Source organism: Polyodon spathula, chromosome 21, assembly GCF_017654505.1.
Source record: "Polyodon spathula isolate WHYD16114869_AA chromosome 21, ASM1765450v1, whole genome shotgun sequence".
NCBI classification, from domain to species: Eukaryota; Metazoa; Chordata; class Actinopteri; order Acipenseriformes; family Polyodontidae; genus Polyodon; species Polyodon spathula.
Window position 1 is genome coordinate 22,165,037 of NC_054554.1, and position 13,748 is coordinate 22,178,784.

The 13,748-nt window shown below is 38.7% G+C and overlaps 1 protein-coding gene across 4 annotated transcripts in view; it reads left to right on the top strand.

The window, feature by feature from the left end:
• Window positions 1–13,748, top strand: part of LOC121296096 (protein NO VEIN-like) — an 83,765-nt gene that overhangs the window by 54,248 nt on the left and 15,769 nt on the right. For all 4 annotated transcript variants that reach the window (XM_041221292.1, XM_041221293.1, XM_041221294.1 and 1 more), the window contains 7 exons: window positions 5,060–5,244; window positions 8,139–8,407; window positions 8,712–8,931; window positions 10,820–11,000; window positions 11,322–11,448; window positions 12,908–12,982; window positions 13,664–13,748. The exon at window positions 13,664–13,748 is cut by the window's right edge and continues 104 nt beyond it. In XM_041221292.1, coding sequence (XP_041077226.1) covers window positions 5,060–5,244; window positions 8,139–8,407; window positions 8,712–8,931; window positions 10,820–11,000; window positions 11,322–11,448; window positions 12,908–12,982; window positions 13,664–13,748 — 1,142 coding nt within the window. The remainder of the gene's footprint in view (window positions 1–5,059; window positions 5,245–8,138; window positions 8,408–8,711; window positions 8,932–10,819; window positions 11,001–11,321; window positions 11,449–12,907; window positions 12,983–13,663) is intronic.

Below are 13,748 nucleotides of genomic sequence, written 5' to 3' on the forward strand. Positions count from 1 at the left end.
GCATAAGTGCAGAGGTGCTGGATTATTACACTCCGGTTTCATGCAACAGTTATGAAGATGACCAAACTTGTGCGAGTACTGTTGTGTAAAAAAAAAAAAAAATGGTTAAAATGAACAATTGTATTAAAAAATGTAGAGCAGCAAAAAACTAAAATAGACGTGCATTAACAAAATGCCCTGAAAACTTAACATAAAGAAAACAATTTAAATGAAGCAATAAGCTCAATAATTATGCTAAAAAGGAAGTGTGTTACCTTTTTTTTGTGAACTCCAATAACCCTATGTTACCTTTCCTCAGTCAAGTCATAGAGTGCTAAATAAGCACGGTCATTTACCATGATAAAAAACGTGGAACATAAAGAGCAACCAGATATAGTCTGCGAAAGACAACACATTATTCAAATTCTTTGTCGTATTATATATTTAAGGCGACAAAAAATATGTTTAATGTGAGGCAAGTTTATTTTTCCATTAAAAAGTGCTCCCGGCTATAATGTTCTGCCACCTGACTGTACAGAATTCCTGGGGAGAACCCTGTGTATATAGGCTCTTTGTGTCAGACATTAGCAGCAGTGTCTACGATTAAGGAAGCTCTGGATTCAGCCCCCAGCCTCCATTGACTATAATGAGTACTTTGGGGCTGCCTGACTGGCTGCATGCCCACAGGTCTACCTTGTTTGCTGGAGGAGAGTCACCAAAGGGACAGGTGTTTACCTCTGATCCCCATAGTGCATACAGTATAGGAGATCGGCACTACAGTGTATTATCCTCCTGAAACTGTATACACAATGGTAATGAGCTTCCACACCTGCAGCAATAATTAGACCAAATCTGCTTAATCCTGAATTTACTGCATGTTATGAAGGCTTCAAGGTTTCAAACCAGTTATCAAAAGCTTCTAGTACCTGCTGTGGAAGTGCTGTGATGATTGTTATCCAACTGGCATCCTTGACGTGCATTCTGTGTTGTACAACGTTCAAGGTCATTTAGGCAGCAACCGCACAAACCATCTCAAACCAGGTCAAAATACCCTCAGTCATGCAGTCACACTGCTAAACGTGTAATTACAGCCATGTAAGTATAGTACAGCCCAGGGCGGAACTTCACTATTCAATTTGATGTACTTTACTGTATGCTGGGCTTGCCGCTTCTGAGCTCACACACTGCCCTTTTTTTTATAACCACACCAATAGAAGGAACAGTAAACTTTAATATCCAAAGCATCGCATTAATGAAAATTTGAAGCAGCATCACCCAGTAACCTCGGGAATGATTACGCATGGCCAGCATTTGGCTCATGTTTTCTAATGCTGGTCAAGTGTAAATATTCCCTTGGCAACCAGGCGCTGTTAATTGATTGGGCCATTAACATGCTGTTCTGTTTAATCACTGCTTTCCCCATTTGCAAGTCTGTTTCAGCTGATGACTGGCTGCTGTAGTAGCATCATACATTGCTGTGCTTATTATCCTCTGCTGATATACTATGTCATGGACATAGGTATTGTATTCATATGCCAGGAATGGCCAGGTATCCCCCAAGAACAATTTAAACACTTTGCAAACCCTTTACATCCATTGCTGGTTATGTCAGGTTTACATGATTACACAAAATAATACAGAAAGCATGTGGTTAGTGAACATGGGAATCTGAGAAACTGACAAATAAACAAGCAACATGTTTCAAATTGAGGCTTGTTAGAACTGTACACTTCAATTTGATTTATTACACTGTTTCCAGCTCATTCCTCAAATTTAATACAGATCAAAGCAGATTCAGCTTAAAAATGTTGGATTTGAAGCCACATTATATAATCTGATATGTCTGAAATCTTTGAAACTGTATCAAAGATTCATCTAGTGTGGTCCAGTGGTTAAAGTCCAGGGCTTGTAACCAGAAGGTCCCCGGTTTAAATCCCACCCCTGCCACTTACTGACTCACTGTGTGACCCTGAGCAAGTCACTTAACCTACTTGTGCTCCATCCTGTGATTGAGATGGTGAATCAATGTCTGTGGAAGGGTGGTGGGTAATTCACTGACACAGGAGACAGACAGGTGAATTTGGCAACACCGCACAGGTGCCCAGTTTTATTTCAGGGTGCTGTTTTTTCTTTAGTCCCGCAGATGGCGCTGTGGGTCCGTGGTCTGATTTAGCAACGATGGTAAACAGAACCACGGGCATACCAAGCGATGGTATACAATACCGGCGCCCTTGCAGGTGCTTCGAAACAATAATTCAAAACAGAAGGCACAAAGAAACAGGGAAAATAAAACAGTAACAAAAACTACAAAGAAAAGGTGCTGCACTTTGCAGCGATATCCCGGTCGCCACTGCCCGTGCGACCCGGATCACCGTCCTACACTGCCGACTCACTAGCCTGCTCTGATATACTAATTAGGGGTCTGCCGAAGGGTTCCCCGCCCTCAATGTCTCGCTCTGAACCTCCGTTTCTTTCTCTCCCACTGGTTCTTGGTCGTTGACCAGCGCTTCCGCACTCTCGGCGCGTTTAACAGGGCAGATCTGAGGAAACAACAGAGTGTTAATTTATAGGGCTAACAATCTCCCAAGATGCGCCTCTCAGCCATTCAGAGAGGAGGAAAGTCCACACACCCACTTTCACACCTCCCCGTGTCACTGCCATGACTCACAGGCGGTTGTTGGACGACTGCCGCCCTCTTCCTGCAGCCCGTGAACACGCCAGCAGAGTCAGCACAGATCTCTCCCTGTTACAATGTCCTATTGTAAATGACTCTGCATATAATGCACAGGTCACAGCCTACCTCTGTCAAGTGCTTTGTAATGGTCCACTATGAAAGGCGCTATATAAAAATAAAGATATTATTCTTTAGCTTTTTCAGATTTTGCCATTTAAAACCATCTGTATGCTTGGACTGCACAGTGAAGCTTTTCTGTTCTGAAAAGCAGTAATGGATTTTAATTTAGCCTCAGCAGGGGTCATGGGGCGAATCACTTTAAAACTGCAGTGAAAGCTGTTTTTACAGTGTTTTAGAAGAGGCCACAATGCATTAAGCAGTTAATGCTTTCATCTCAGTCCTGCTATATTACTCTCTCCCCCTTCCCCCCCCCCCCCCCCTCTGCTTATGATTCAGTGCTGTGTCGTATTGGTGACTGATTAGGGCAGTTCTGAGAGCTGCTTGAGATAAACCGAGTTTTAATTTCACTCGGAGCATGTGCCAACAAGATAATCCTGGCTGGGCTGTTCAGTGTAGGTTTATTAAATTGACTCTGAGGTGCAGATGGTTCTTTTTTGTTCATTGTTTGTATGCATAAATCACAGAAAAAAATGCTAAATATCACTACAGTGCAGTCCGTTTATAAGAATTACATCCAGCCCAGGTGTTTTGATTCTTATAAGCGGGTGTTTCTTAAAAGCGGGCTGATGTGATTACTGTGGTGCAGAATCAATCTTAGTATGAGAATGATAAGAGCTTGTTCCCTGGCTGCAGTAATGGATTGACCACTAGATGTCACATGAGTTCCCGCATGTATGCACGCCCATGAAAAATCCACAGCAGCTTTTCTTAACTAATTATGGATAATAGTCGATTGGTTAACTGCTTGTTAAAATTAGTGACACCTTGATAGAAATGATTTAGCCGAAAGTTTTGTGATGGGGCGATAGAGGTGTAAGGAAGCAAAAGTAACAAAAAGAAACCAAAACTCAAGTAAGAGATCTAGTGTTTGTTCCACACGAAGTACTGTTAGCTAGTGCTCCAGCTGAGAGCTAGGTTTATTCAGTTTGTTTTATTAGCAGTTGTTTCACCATCGCAGTGTAAGAAAAATAAAACCAGCTTAAAACTGTAAATCAAGACTCCAGCCTGAATTTACACTATCCTCGTTCACTCTGTTGCATTACAGTTAGCAAAAGCGTGCCATCAGCAGGTTAAATACAGTATACAGATGTCAGTGGTGCTCAATCACTGAGGACAATATCTCAAAACAAGTCCTCGTGGGTAAGCAGCTTGTTATATGATCACGATTGTTTATTCAAGGCTGCAGAATCCTATTTTACCGTCTCGTGAGGGTGCCTAGTTTAACTGCCGTGCGGTGTTATGTGTAATGGCCTTTGAATTAAAAAGACATTACAGTACAGTATTTTACTGTCAGGACTACCATTGCATTTAAAAATCTGTGGCTTACTTATTTTCCGTAAAGCGCTGCAATCCCCTCCCCTCTTCCTCCTCATTACGCTGTGCTGTCTACATGCATATCACACAATAACAGTGCTGGATCTGTACTCAGTACGTATTCAATGAACGTGTATTCACTTTATTAAAACACATTTTCACTAACAGAACACAAAAACATACTTGCACAATGCAGTGCTGCTGTCACGTCTGATTACAAACAATGCAGTGTTTCCTGAATCATTGCACTGTCCACGCTGCGTACATGCCTAATCATGCGAGATGTGATCAAATTCAAAAATAGCTTTTATTGACTGTATACTTCATTGCACTTGATCAAGTACCGTATTACATGTAGTCAGTTTGCCCCAAAATGATTCTTATCAATGGATTGCTTGATTCTTACAAGCACATTGTTTTACGAATGATTTGGTCCCTGTGGTTTTGATAACTATGTTGTTGATTCTTATATCAGCGATTCTTATAAACAGACTGCACTGTATTTTGATCTTACCTTGGGCATAGGTGTCATCCCTTGGATATAGCATATGGCAAAGTAAATAAATAAATCATTCTGTTTTTAATAGCATGAGCTCATGGGTATCTCTTATTATAACAGAAATAATTTCACACTGTGTGAGCAGATAGAACTGCTGAGCTTTGATTTGTGTATCTCTCGTTCGAACTGAACAGGATCTTATGATGAGACACCCTACACAACGTATTAGCTTATATTATGTCATAATGTCTATTTAACTGCTTATATGTTGTCATAACTTACCAATCACAAGCTGATGTGTCTGTATGACCTACAAGATGGTGCAGTGACTGAATATATCGTGACAAAGAGATGCTTTATATTATTTGCCAAGATATACATATCTAGTTATCTTAGTTTTGATTCTGTTTTAGGCTTCTAGTCCATGGGCGTTTGATAATGAATTCTGGCAAAAGACCACAGACGATGTTTATGTGATCGAAGACTGTGAATGCGAGGAGTTTCATTCCCTCATTACAGCGGACCATCTTTCAGAAAAGGAGAAACTCGGACAAAGAGAAGAGCTTTTAAGTTTGCTCGATAGAAACTGGGAAACTGGGTAAGCTGGGGTTTGTCATTTTCAAGTTGTATTTTTGATTACATAACGTCCCTTTTAAACTTATTTTGAGGTGATTTTGTTTCCTAATTAAACTCAGAAAAAGCTGTTCATTACAAAACACAATGTGTGTGTGTGTGTGTGTGTGTGTGTGTGTTTTTTATATTTATATATATATATATATATATATATATATATATATATATATATATATATATATATATATATATATATATATAAATTCTGAGTGAAAATAAAGCTATTAACATTGGAATAAGTATTTAAGAGTAAAAGTAGTAGGAATAAAAATATATAGTTTATTTTACAGGCACCTCCAAAATTATTGGCACCCTTGATAAAGATGAGCAAAAAAGGCTGTATAAAATAAACAACACAGATAATGAGCTATATTTTATGCTCAAAAATATGGGAAAACTATATTGTTTTATACTTATACAATTGCTCAGAGAAAACGTTTATTTTTAACAATCATTTTTTTCTCAAAAAGATAGGTGTTAAAAATATTGGCACCCCTAAAAATTCTTAGAAATAAAATCAGACTTTTTTAAGTACATCTCAGTCTTGGAACTGTATTGTGGCCCTCCATGGCTTCCTGTTTCACTGGGGTATAAAAATGAGGTAAGACGCATGTAAAATCCATTTGTCATCCATCACCATGGGGAAAGGCAAAGAACACACAAATGAAAAGAGACAAATGGTTGTTGACCTTCATAATTCAGGCAATGGGTACAAAAAAATAGCTAAAAACCTAAATATACCAATTACCACTATTAGGGCAATAATTAAGAAGCTCAAAACCAGTGGAAAAGTGGTAAATCTGCCTGGTAGAGGATGCAAGTGCATCTTGCCCCCACGCACAGTGTGGAAGATGGTTCGGGAGGCAAAGAAGAATCCAGGGGCCACAGTTGGAGAATTGCAGAACTTGGTTGCATCTTGGGGTCACCAAGTCTCCAAATCTACAGTTGGACGCCACCTCCATGCCAATAGCCTGTTTGGAAGGGTTGCCAGAAAAAAAAGCCTTTATTGAGAGCAACCAACAAATGTAAGCGCCAGGAGTTTGCTAAACGGCATTGGCACTTGGATTGGAACCTGGTCAGATGAGATGAAAATAGAACTCTGATGTGTGTGGCCAAAGTGGTGGGTTTGGCGTCGAAAGAAGGATCCGTGTGCAGAAAAGAACCTCAAACCTACTGTAAAATATGGTGGTGGATCTTTGTTATGGGGCTGCTTTGCTTCCACTGGTCTTGGGGCCCTTGTTAAGGTCAACGGCATCATGAATTTTACCAAGTACAAGGACATTTTAGCCAGAAACCTGGTTGCCTCTGCCAGGAGGCTAAAACTTAGCCGCAAGTGGATCTTCCAGCAAGACAGTGACCCCAAGCGCACATCCAAATCCACAAAGAAATGGTTAATTGACCACAAAATCAACATTTTGCAATGGCCATCTCAGTCTCTGGACTTGAATCCCATTGAAAACCTGTGGTTTGAATTGAAGAGGGCAGTTCATAAGTGCAGACCGAAGGTTATCAAGGATCTGGAAAGATTCTGTTCTTACGGAAAACAAGGGTGCCAATAATTGTGACACTTTATTTTTTTGGAAATAAATTTATAATTTGAGAAATGTGTAATTTTGATTGATTCCCTTGAATCATTAATAAAGTACAATATATTCCACATGTTGGAAAATTACAATATAGCACTTTACCTGTGTTGTTTATTTTATGCAGCCTTTTTTGCTCATCTTTATCAAGGGTGCCAATAATTTTAGAGGTGCCTATATATAGTAGGTTATTTTCATAATTGACAATGTTTTACGTCGTATCCGTTTCTGTAAATACTTGAAAATGAAAACACACTTTACAATATACAAAACATAGAGTATCAAGCAATGTTCAAGAAAATTGAAAATTTTCTCTATATCTTGGATTCCTCAAAATAGCCACCCTTTGCCTTAATAACAGCCTCACAAACACGAGGCATTTGGTTAACAAGTTTCAGCAGGAAATCACCCGACATGGCATTGAAACATAGTAGCATTTAGCTGAGCTTGTATTTCAGGGGCAGTTAATCGCCGGTTTTGCAGACTTGTGACTCTGATTAACTTCTTCTCTGATTCTGAGGTCACCCTAGGCCTGCCTGACCTTGTTCGGTCCTCATAAGTACCAGTTTCTTCAAATCGTTTGATGGTCTTGGCCTCAGCAGTTACAGACACTTGCAAAATTCTTGTGATTTGTCTAAAAATTGACCTTCATTTCTTAATGTAATTACAGACTTTTCTTTCTTTGCATAACTGAGTGTATTTTGCCATTTTCTGCTCCCTTACATTCAGGAATGACAAACTTGTGCCTCTGCTACCTGTATTTATAGTAATCATGGACCCTCACCTGTTAACAATAATTGGTGACAAAAGGTTAATTAGGTAACATGCTAGTTAACTCAGAGAACATCTATCAAAGATATTTTTTACTTAGGCCAGTGTTCTAACACCGTGTTATACACATTTCAGACTTTTAACTGACTTGAGCTTCAGACTGAAATCCCCTTGCTTTGGGTGACCATTTCATTGAAATTGACAAGATTTACATTTTCATTTAACAATTACATTTTTGAATGCAGTTCACTTATGATTGTCAGCTTATATAAGTACACGTATCAGACAAGTTTATACAGTTAAAAGCATAGATAATCATGAAAAACCTGGTTTCAAGCAGGTGTACTCAAACTTTTGACTGGTACTGTGTGTGTGTGTATGTATGTGTGTGTGTGTGTATATATATATATATATATATATATATATATATATATATATATATATATATATATATATATATAATCAATAAAACCTAACATGCTACTTTGCTGTGTTTGTCTTCCAGTGACAGATATTCTCAGTACCAAAGTGCTCAAGTATTTGACAGCCAAGGACGGAAGTTGAGAGACACCAAGTCATCTTTTGCCTTGTATCTCACAACATTGCCATGGGTGCCAGCTTATAAAATGGAGGCTGCAAACAGCAGGTGTGCAGTGGAGTTCCTGTGCCCCAACAACGTGTACCTGAAATCTTCTGAACTTTACAAGCTGTTGGGGGATCATGTCAGCTATGTCTCAATCCAACTAAACCCAAGTGAATTTTCTGGTTCTGTCGGTAAGTAAGATTACATGATTCCTGCTATTTCACTAGAATTCCTCTATTAAAACCACCAAGGGAACATATGGAGTCTGGGTGGACCAGTGGTTAAAGACTCTGCAGGTGATGCATAGTTCACATGCCCTAGTCTCTGTAAGTCGCCTTGGATAAAGGTGTCAGCTGAGTAAACAAATAATAATGAATCTGTCCCTCTGTACCAAGTACCTCCTTTAGGTACAAATTCTATACTATGACATGTAAACCTTGTCTTGTATTCCAAAATACAAGAACTGTTTTCTTAATAATCACTTTGTCTTTTCAGGCATCAAGTCTTCCATTTCTGTGGAAGAAGTTATCACTCTCTTCAAGTCATGGTCCTCTAAAAACACAGAAGGGAATCCTGGAGAACTTGAAGGAGCTGATTTTGTAACCACTGTAGATCACATTTATAATGTCTATCTGTACCTCTATGAGAACTGCAAGCCCCAGCAACTAAAAACGTTTTTCCAGCAAACGCCAGCTGTGTTTGTGGAGTATGAAAGGTATTTGTAAAGAAGATTTATATTTAAACAATTGTCCATGTTATTTCTGATATTCTACTGGGGGGGGGGGGGGGGGGGGGGGGGGTAATTTTTATGTTTTGTTATCCAGTCATTTTAAATAACATTTTAAAGTGCAAACATATAACCTGAGAATAAGGCATGTAAGTAGTACCAGATACCACAAAAGATGGGCACATTACCGGAAATAAATCTATTTTTTCTCATCGGTATTATTGAACAAAAAATTGTCAAATTCTCTTGTAATTTTCTCAGTACCGCTCATTTCACAAAGGGACGTAGTGGACAGCCGTAAGGCCGACTCTTTGAGACCTGTGTTGCTACTTTTTTTGGCTGGGAAGCCTATTGTTAAGTTTTGTTTTTTGTTTTTTTTTCTTCCCAAAACTTTAAACTGCTGCTGCTTCAAAGCTGTGTGACTGATCAAGTTCTGACTTGGCAGGTAACAAGCTGGATGCATTGGCTGTTGGACGCTGAAAAAACTTTACTGCTGCATTCTTACAATTGGTGCTGTGACACATTTTTCGATAAAACCTTTCGAAATCTTCTTCTTGGGAACTGGTGAAGTGATTGATCTGACACTTTGCATATATCATCAACATCCAAACCGCATCAAGCAGAAGTTGCTGTGATAAATTTTCATGTCAAAATGACTGGTACAAAACTTATCGAAACGCGCCCCTAACAACAAACTGCTGTTGTTTGAAAACCGTTTGTCCAACAAACTCCAAACTTGGTAGTTATCGTCCCAGTAACAATGTGATACAAATATGTGAAAATGGTGTTGTTTTATAAAACAAGATGGCCGACACTTATACGTTTACATTTGAAATTTAAACCTGCGTCAGTTGACAAACAATTTACTAGACTAACTCCAAACTTCACAAGCATCATCCTTGACACTAGCAATTCAACTGACTTTTAAAAAAATGGTGTTGAACTGAAACCAAAATGGCTGTTTGATGCATTTTTTTTTTTTTTTTTAACTAAACCCTCATCTTCCTGTGTTTAGTACTGGTACTGGGGCTTGGAAGCCGTAAAACTGTCTGGCAGTTCTAGTCTTTGACTTGTTTTCAGTGTCTACTGCTTTCCTTCATGGAACCTTTTGAATTTAAATGAACCAGAAGAGTAACACTGAAATATTTGCAAGAAATATCTGCTGTAATAGCACTGGAAAAAAAATAGCATTTAAAAAAAAAAATCATTCACTTTTGCCACAATGTGTGAATCTTTCATGTAGGAATATGTGATCCAGGTTTGCAGTATTGATAGAGTTAATATAATGGGGCCCCCGAGTGGCACATCCAGTAAAAGCACTCCACGTGAAGTGCAGGATGCGACCGATAGTCTGGAAGTCGCCGGTTCGAGTTCAGGCTGTTCCTTTGCTGACCGAGGATGGGAGCTCCCAGGGGGTGGTGCTCAATTGGCTGAGCGCCGCCCAGGGGAGGGACGGCTAGGTCGGCCTGTGTCCTTTGCTCACTGCGTACCAGTGACCCCTGTGGTCTGGCCCGGGTGCCTGTGGGCTTGCCTGTAAGCTGCCCAGGGCTGCGTTGTCCTTCGACACGTTCGTCTTCACCCTTCCCGAGTCAGCGCAGGGGTGGTAGCGGTGAGCTTAGCTGAAAAGGACAATTGGACACTACTAAATTTGGGAGAAAATAACAAAAAGCTAATTGGCGACTGCTAAATTAAAAAAAAAAAAAGTTAATCTAATAAAACTATCACAAACAATGTATTCATTAATCTGCTGCTACTGTTGTTGCAAGTTTTAGTAATGTAACAAAATAATCTGGCAGATATTGCATTGACTCAACCAGAACACAAACCTGCTGTGTTGAGAGAATAATTGTGATTTAAACTTCACTTCATTTTGCAGGAAGGAAGAATTTACCTCCGGCAGATTCTACTTCATGAAAGAAGTGTGCTGGACTGACCCGACAAGAATGTTCCAGAGGTACAGGGACCTGGTCAGGCAGGCCGAAGGATCGGTACAAGAGCCTCATGTTCTTGCTCCGTTTTACAAACAGTTGAACGACATGAAGGATCTGTTCTTAAAGGTGAGCTTCCCTATTAAAGAACCATTACCAAACTGTCAGTTCAAGTACATGTCTCATGGGTTATGGCTTCAATATAAAACAGAACTGATGTTTCATGTGTCATAGCAGTGTTACAGTAGTAATACTAGTCAAAGCCTTGTTTTGTCTTGGTTTCAAAAGAACATTGCGTTCCCTAGCAACACAACCCCTGATTCAAAACAAACATTTCAAGATGGCGGTTACACCTGTTGTACAATACATAGCAAGTTTGTACGTATGTTACATTTATATATTTTCTGTTTTTGTAATGTAATTAAACTCCTCTTTCTCATTTAATTCCAGACTTTAAACATTGAAGTTATTCCCTCTATGAAGCAGTATGTAGACCTTCTCGAATTGGTTTGCAGTAAGTGGTCTTTGCCCACCAGCGAACTTCTACAGGATGTTTCTGTCATTTATGCAATATTAGGTGAGTTACATGTTAAAGACACGGTCTGTTACATGAGCTGCTTCCTATATATTAGCTTGTCATGTTCATTATTAGGGTCCTTCTGCCAGTCTGTCTCTCTGCATGGTGAACACAGTAACAGCCTTGATTTTTGCACCAATCTTATTGTACAATCCCAGCCTCCTCTAGCCCAGTGGTGGCCCCCTAGGGGGGCGTGGAGAGTCAGTAAGGGGGTTGCGACTATGACTAAGCGGCAGTTCTGTAAAGTATTAAAATGGGTTTTTTTGTTTGTTTTTTTTATATAAAGGATAGAACATTTGAAATAAATACATCATAAATGACAGCTAATTACTCCATGTTCTTACCTTTTTAAGTGAGCTGTTGACGATCACTCTACTACTTGTTTGAAGTGGCGAATGTCAGTGAAACTGCAGTGAACAGAGCTGACATGGTGGCTCCATGTGTGGGCCGCGAATTGAAAAAAAGCACTAATATTTTAAGTTTTTTTCCCCCCTGGATTTAATGTAAATCGCGTATTTATTCCTAGATTTAACCCAAAAAGGGGCCAGATTTAGCTAAATACGTACACGTTAAAAAAACTAATTCTTCAAAGTTTTGTAAAAAAAAAAAAAAAAAAAATTGGACATTGTATGCAGAGGAGGTAGAGAAGCGGAGAGATTGGCTCTCGGAGTGTAAGGGCAGCGTTGCACCATACAACGCCAAATCAAACGCTTCAATGGACGGGGACTCATTTGCATGTTAGCTTCAGATTTAGCTGGCAAAATAAATACATGATTTATATCATGATTGCCGTGCAGGCATAATTCGTTTTTATAAAGCGGGATGTGATTTAAACCAGGTTTCACGTTGCCTATGACAGCACATTATGAGAGAGAAAAAAGAAGAAAGAAAATGAACGGTGAATTAAAGTGTTTTAATACTGTACGTTTAGCCATTCTTTACATTTAAACACATGCATATTTACTATTGGACAAAAACAAAACAGTTTGTGTCTATCTAAAACTGATGAGAGCTATCAGTTAGGTGTTGCACTTAGTGTTTATTTGTTAGAAATGTTAGCTAAATCTTGACTTGCCAAGTGTAAAAAAAAAAAAAAACTTAGACTGATTTTAAACGTGATTTTGTCATACGCGTTGTCAACGTTTATAAATATCTGAAGGTACAAACTGCAGATTACATTTGGCTATATTATATAAATATTTTTAATCTCAGGTCCTGTGCAATTGTTATGTGATTATAAGGACCCTCTGTATTTGTGGTCTCTGATTTATATAAAGAGGTTGTTTATATAGTTTGCATGTATTGAGAAAGTGCTGTGTTCTGAGTTACTTGTTTAGTAGTATATGTGTTACATGTGCATTTCTGCAGTATGTAAGAAAATTGTATTTGCAGTAAACGGAGCATCTGTACAGCGGTAGGCATTGTTTTCTAAAATGATTTTGGTTGATCTTGTTTTCAGCGGAGAAGTGCACAATCCCAGATGAACACGAAATTGAGGTTCAATTGGACCACAGCTATTGCAAGTCATTGAAAGGTCAGAAACCTGAATTTCATTTCTATACAAGTCAATTTCTGAACATGAAACTATTTTAATAAATGGTGTACACCCATATGTTTTGAATATATGACAAAAAAGTACATGATATGCTTCCTGTGTGCTTGTTTGTAGAGGATGTGTAGAATATCTTGTATGGTGCTGTACACTACAAACTGGGTTTCACCCCACAGGTCCACTCTTATATGTCATGAAGTGGAGACTGTACAGCACCGTATATGATCTTCTGTTACTTTTATTTAACTAATAACAACAACAAGAATTCAACAGTGTATCTCAATGTGATGTCATTTCCATCTGATACAGAGAAATGTCAGATCATAGCCATTTCAGGGTGCTTTATATTAATATGTATGTTTTAATGTAAGGAACATATACAAATATGTTGAAATGCATGCATATTTTTCAAATACTACAACGTACAAAATGACTTACATAACATGGTTCACATTTAAACAAAACACGTGCTCCCTTAAGAAGGCTATGTTAAGCATACCAAAATATTGTCAGCTAAAGCATAAAGGCTCAATAAAAAGAAAAACAAGCAAATGTATGAAAAATAAATGATGTACTAAAAAACATAAACAATTGTGATATTAATATAACGTGTAAATAAACTCCAGTATATAACAAATACATTTTATTTTCTCTCTGCCGCAGAAATGTTGAAAGACAGAAAGGTTTTCCCTTCGAAGGGTAATTGCTGGGTGTCTCTGGCTCAGCAGCCGCTAATACCCGATAACAA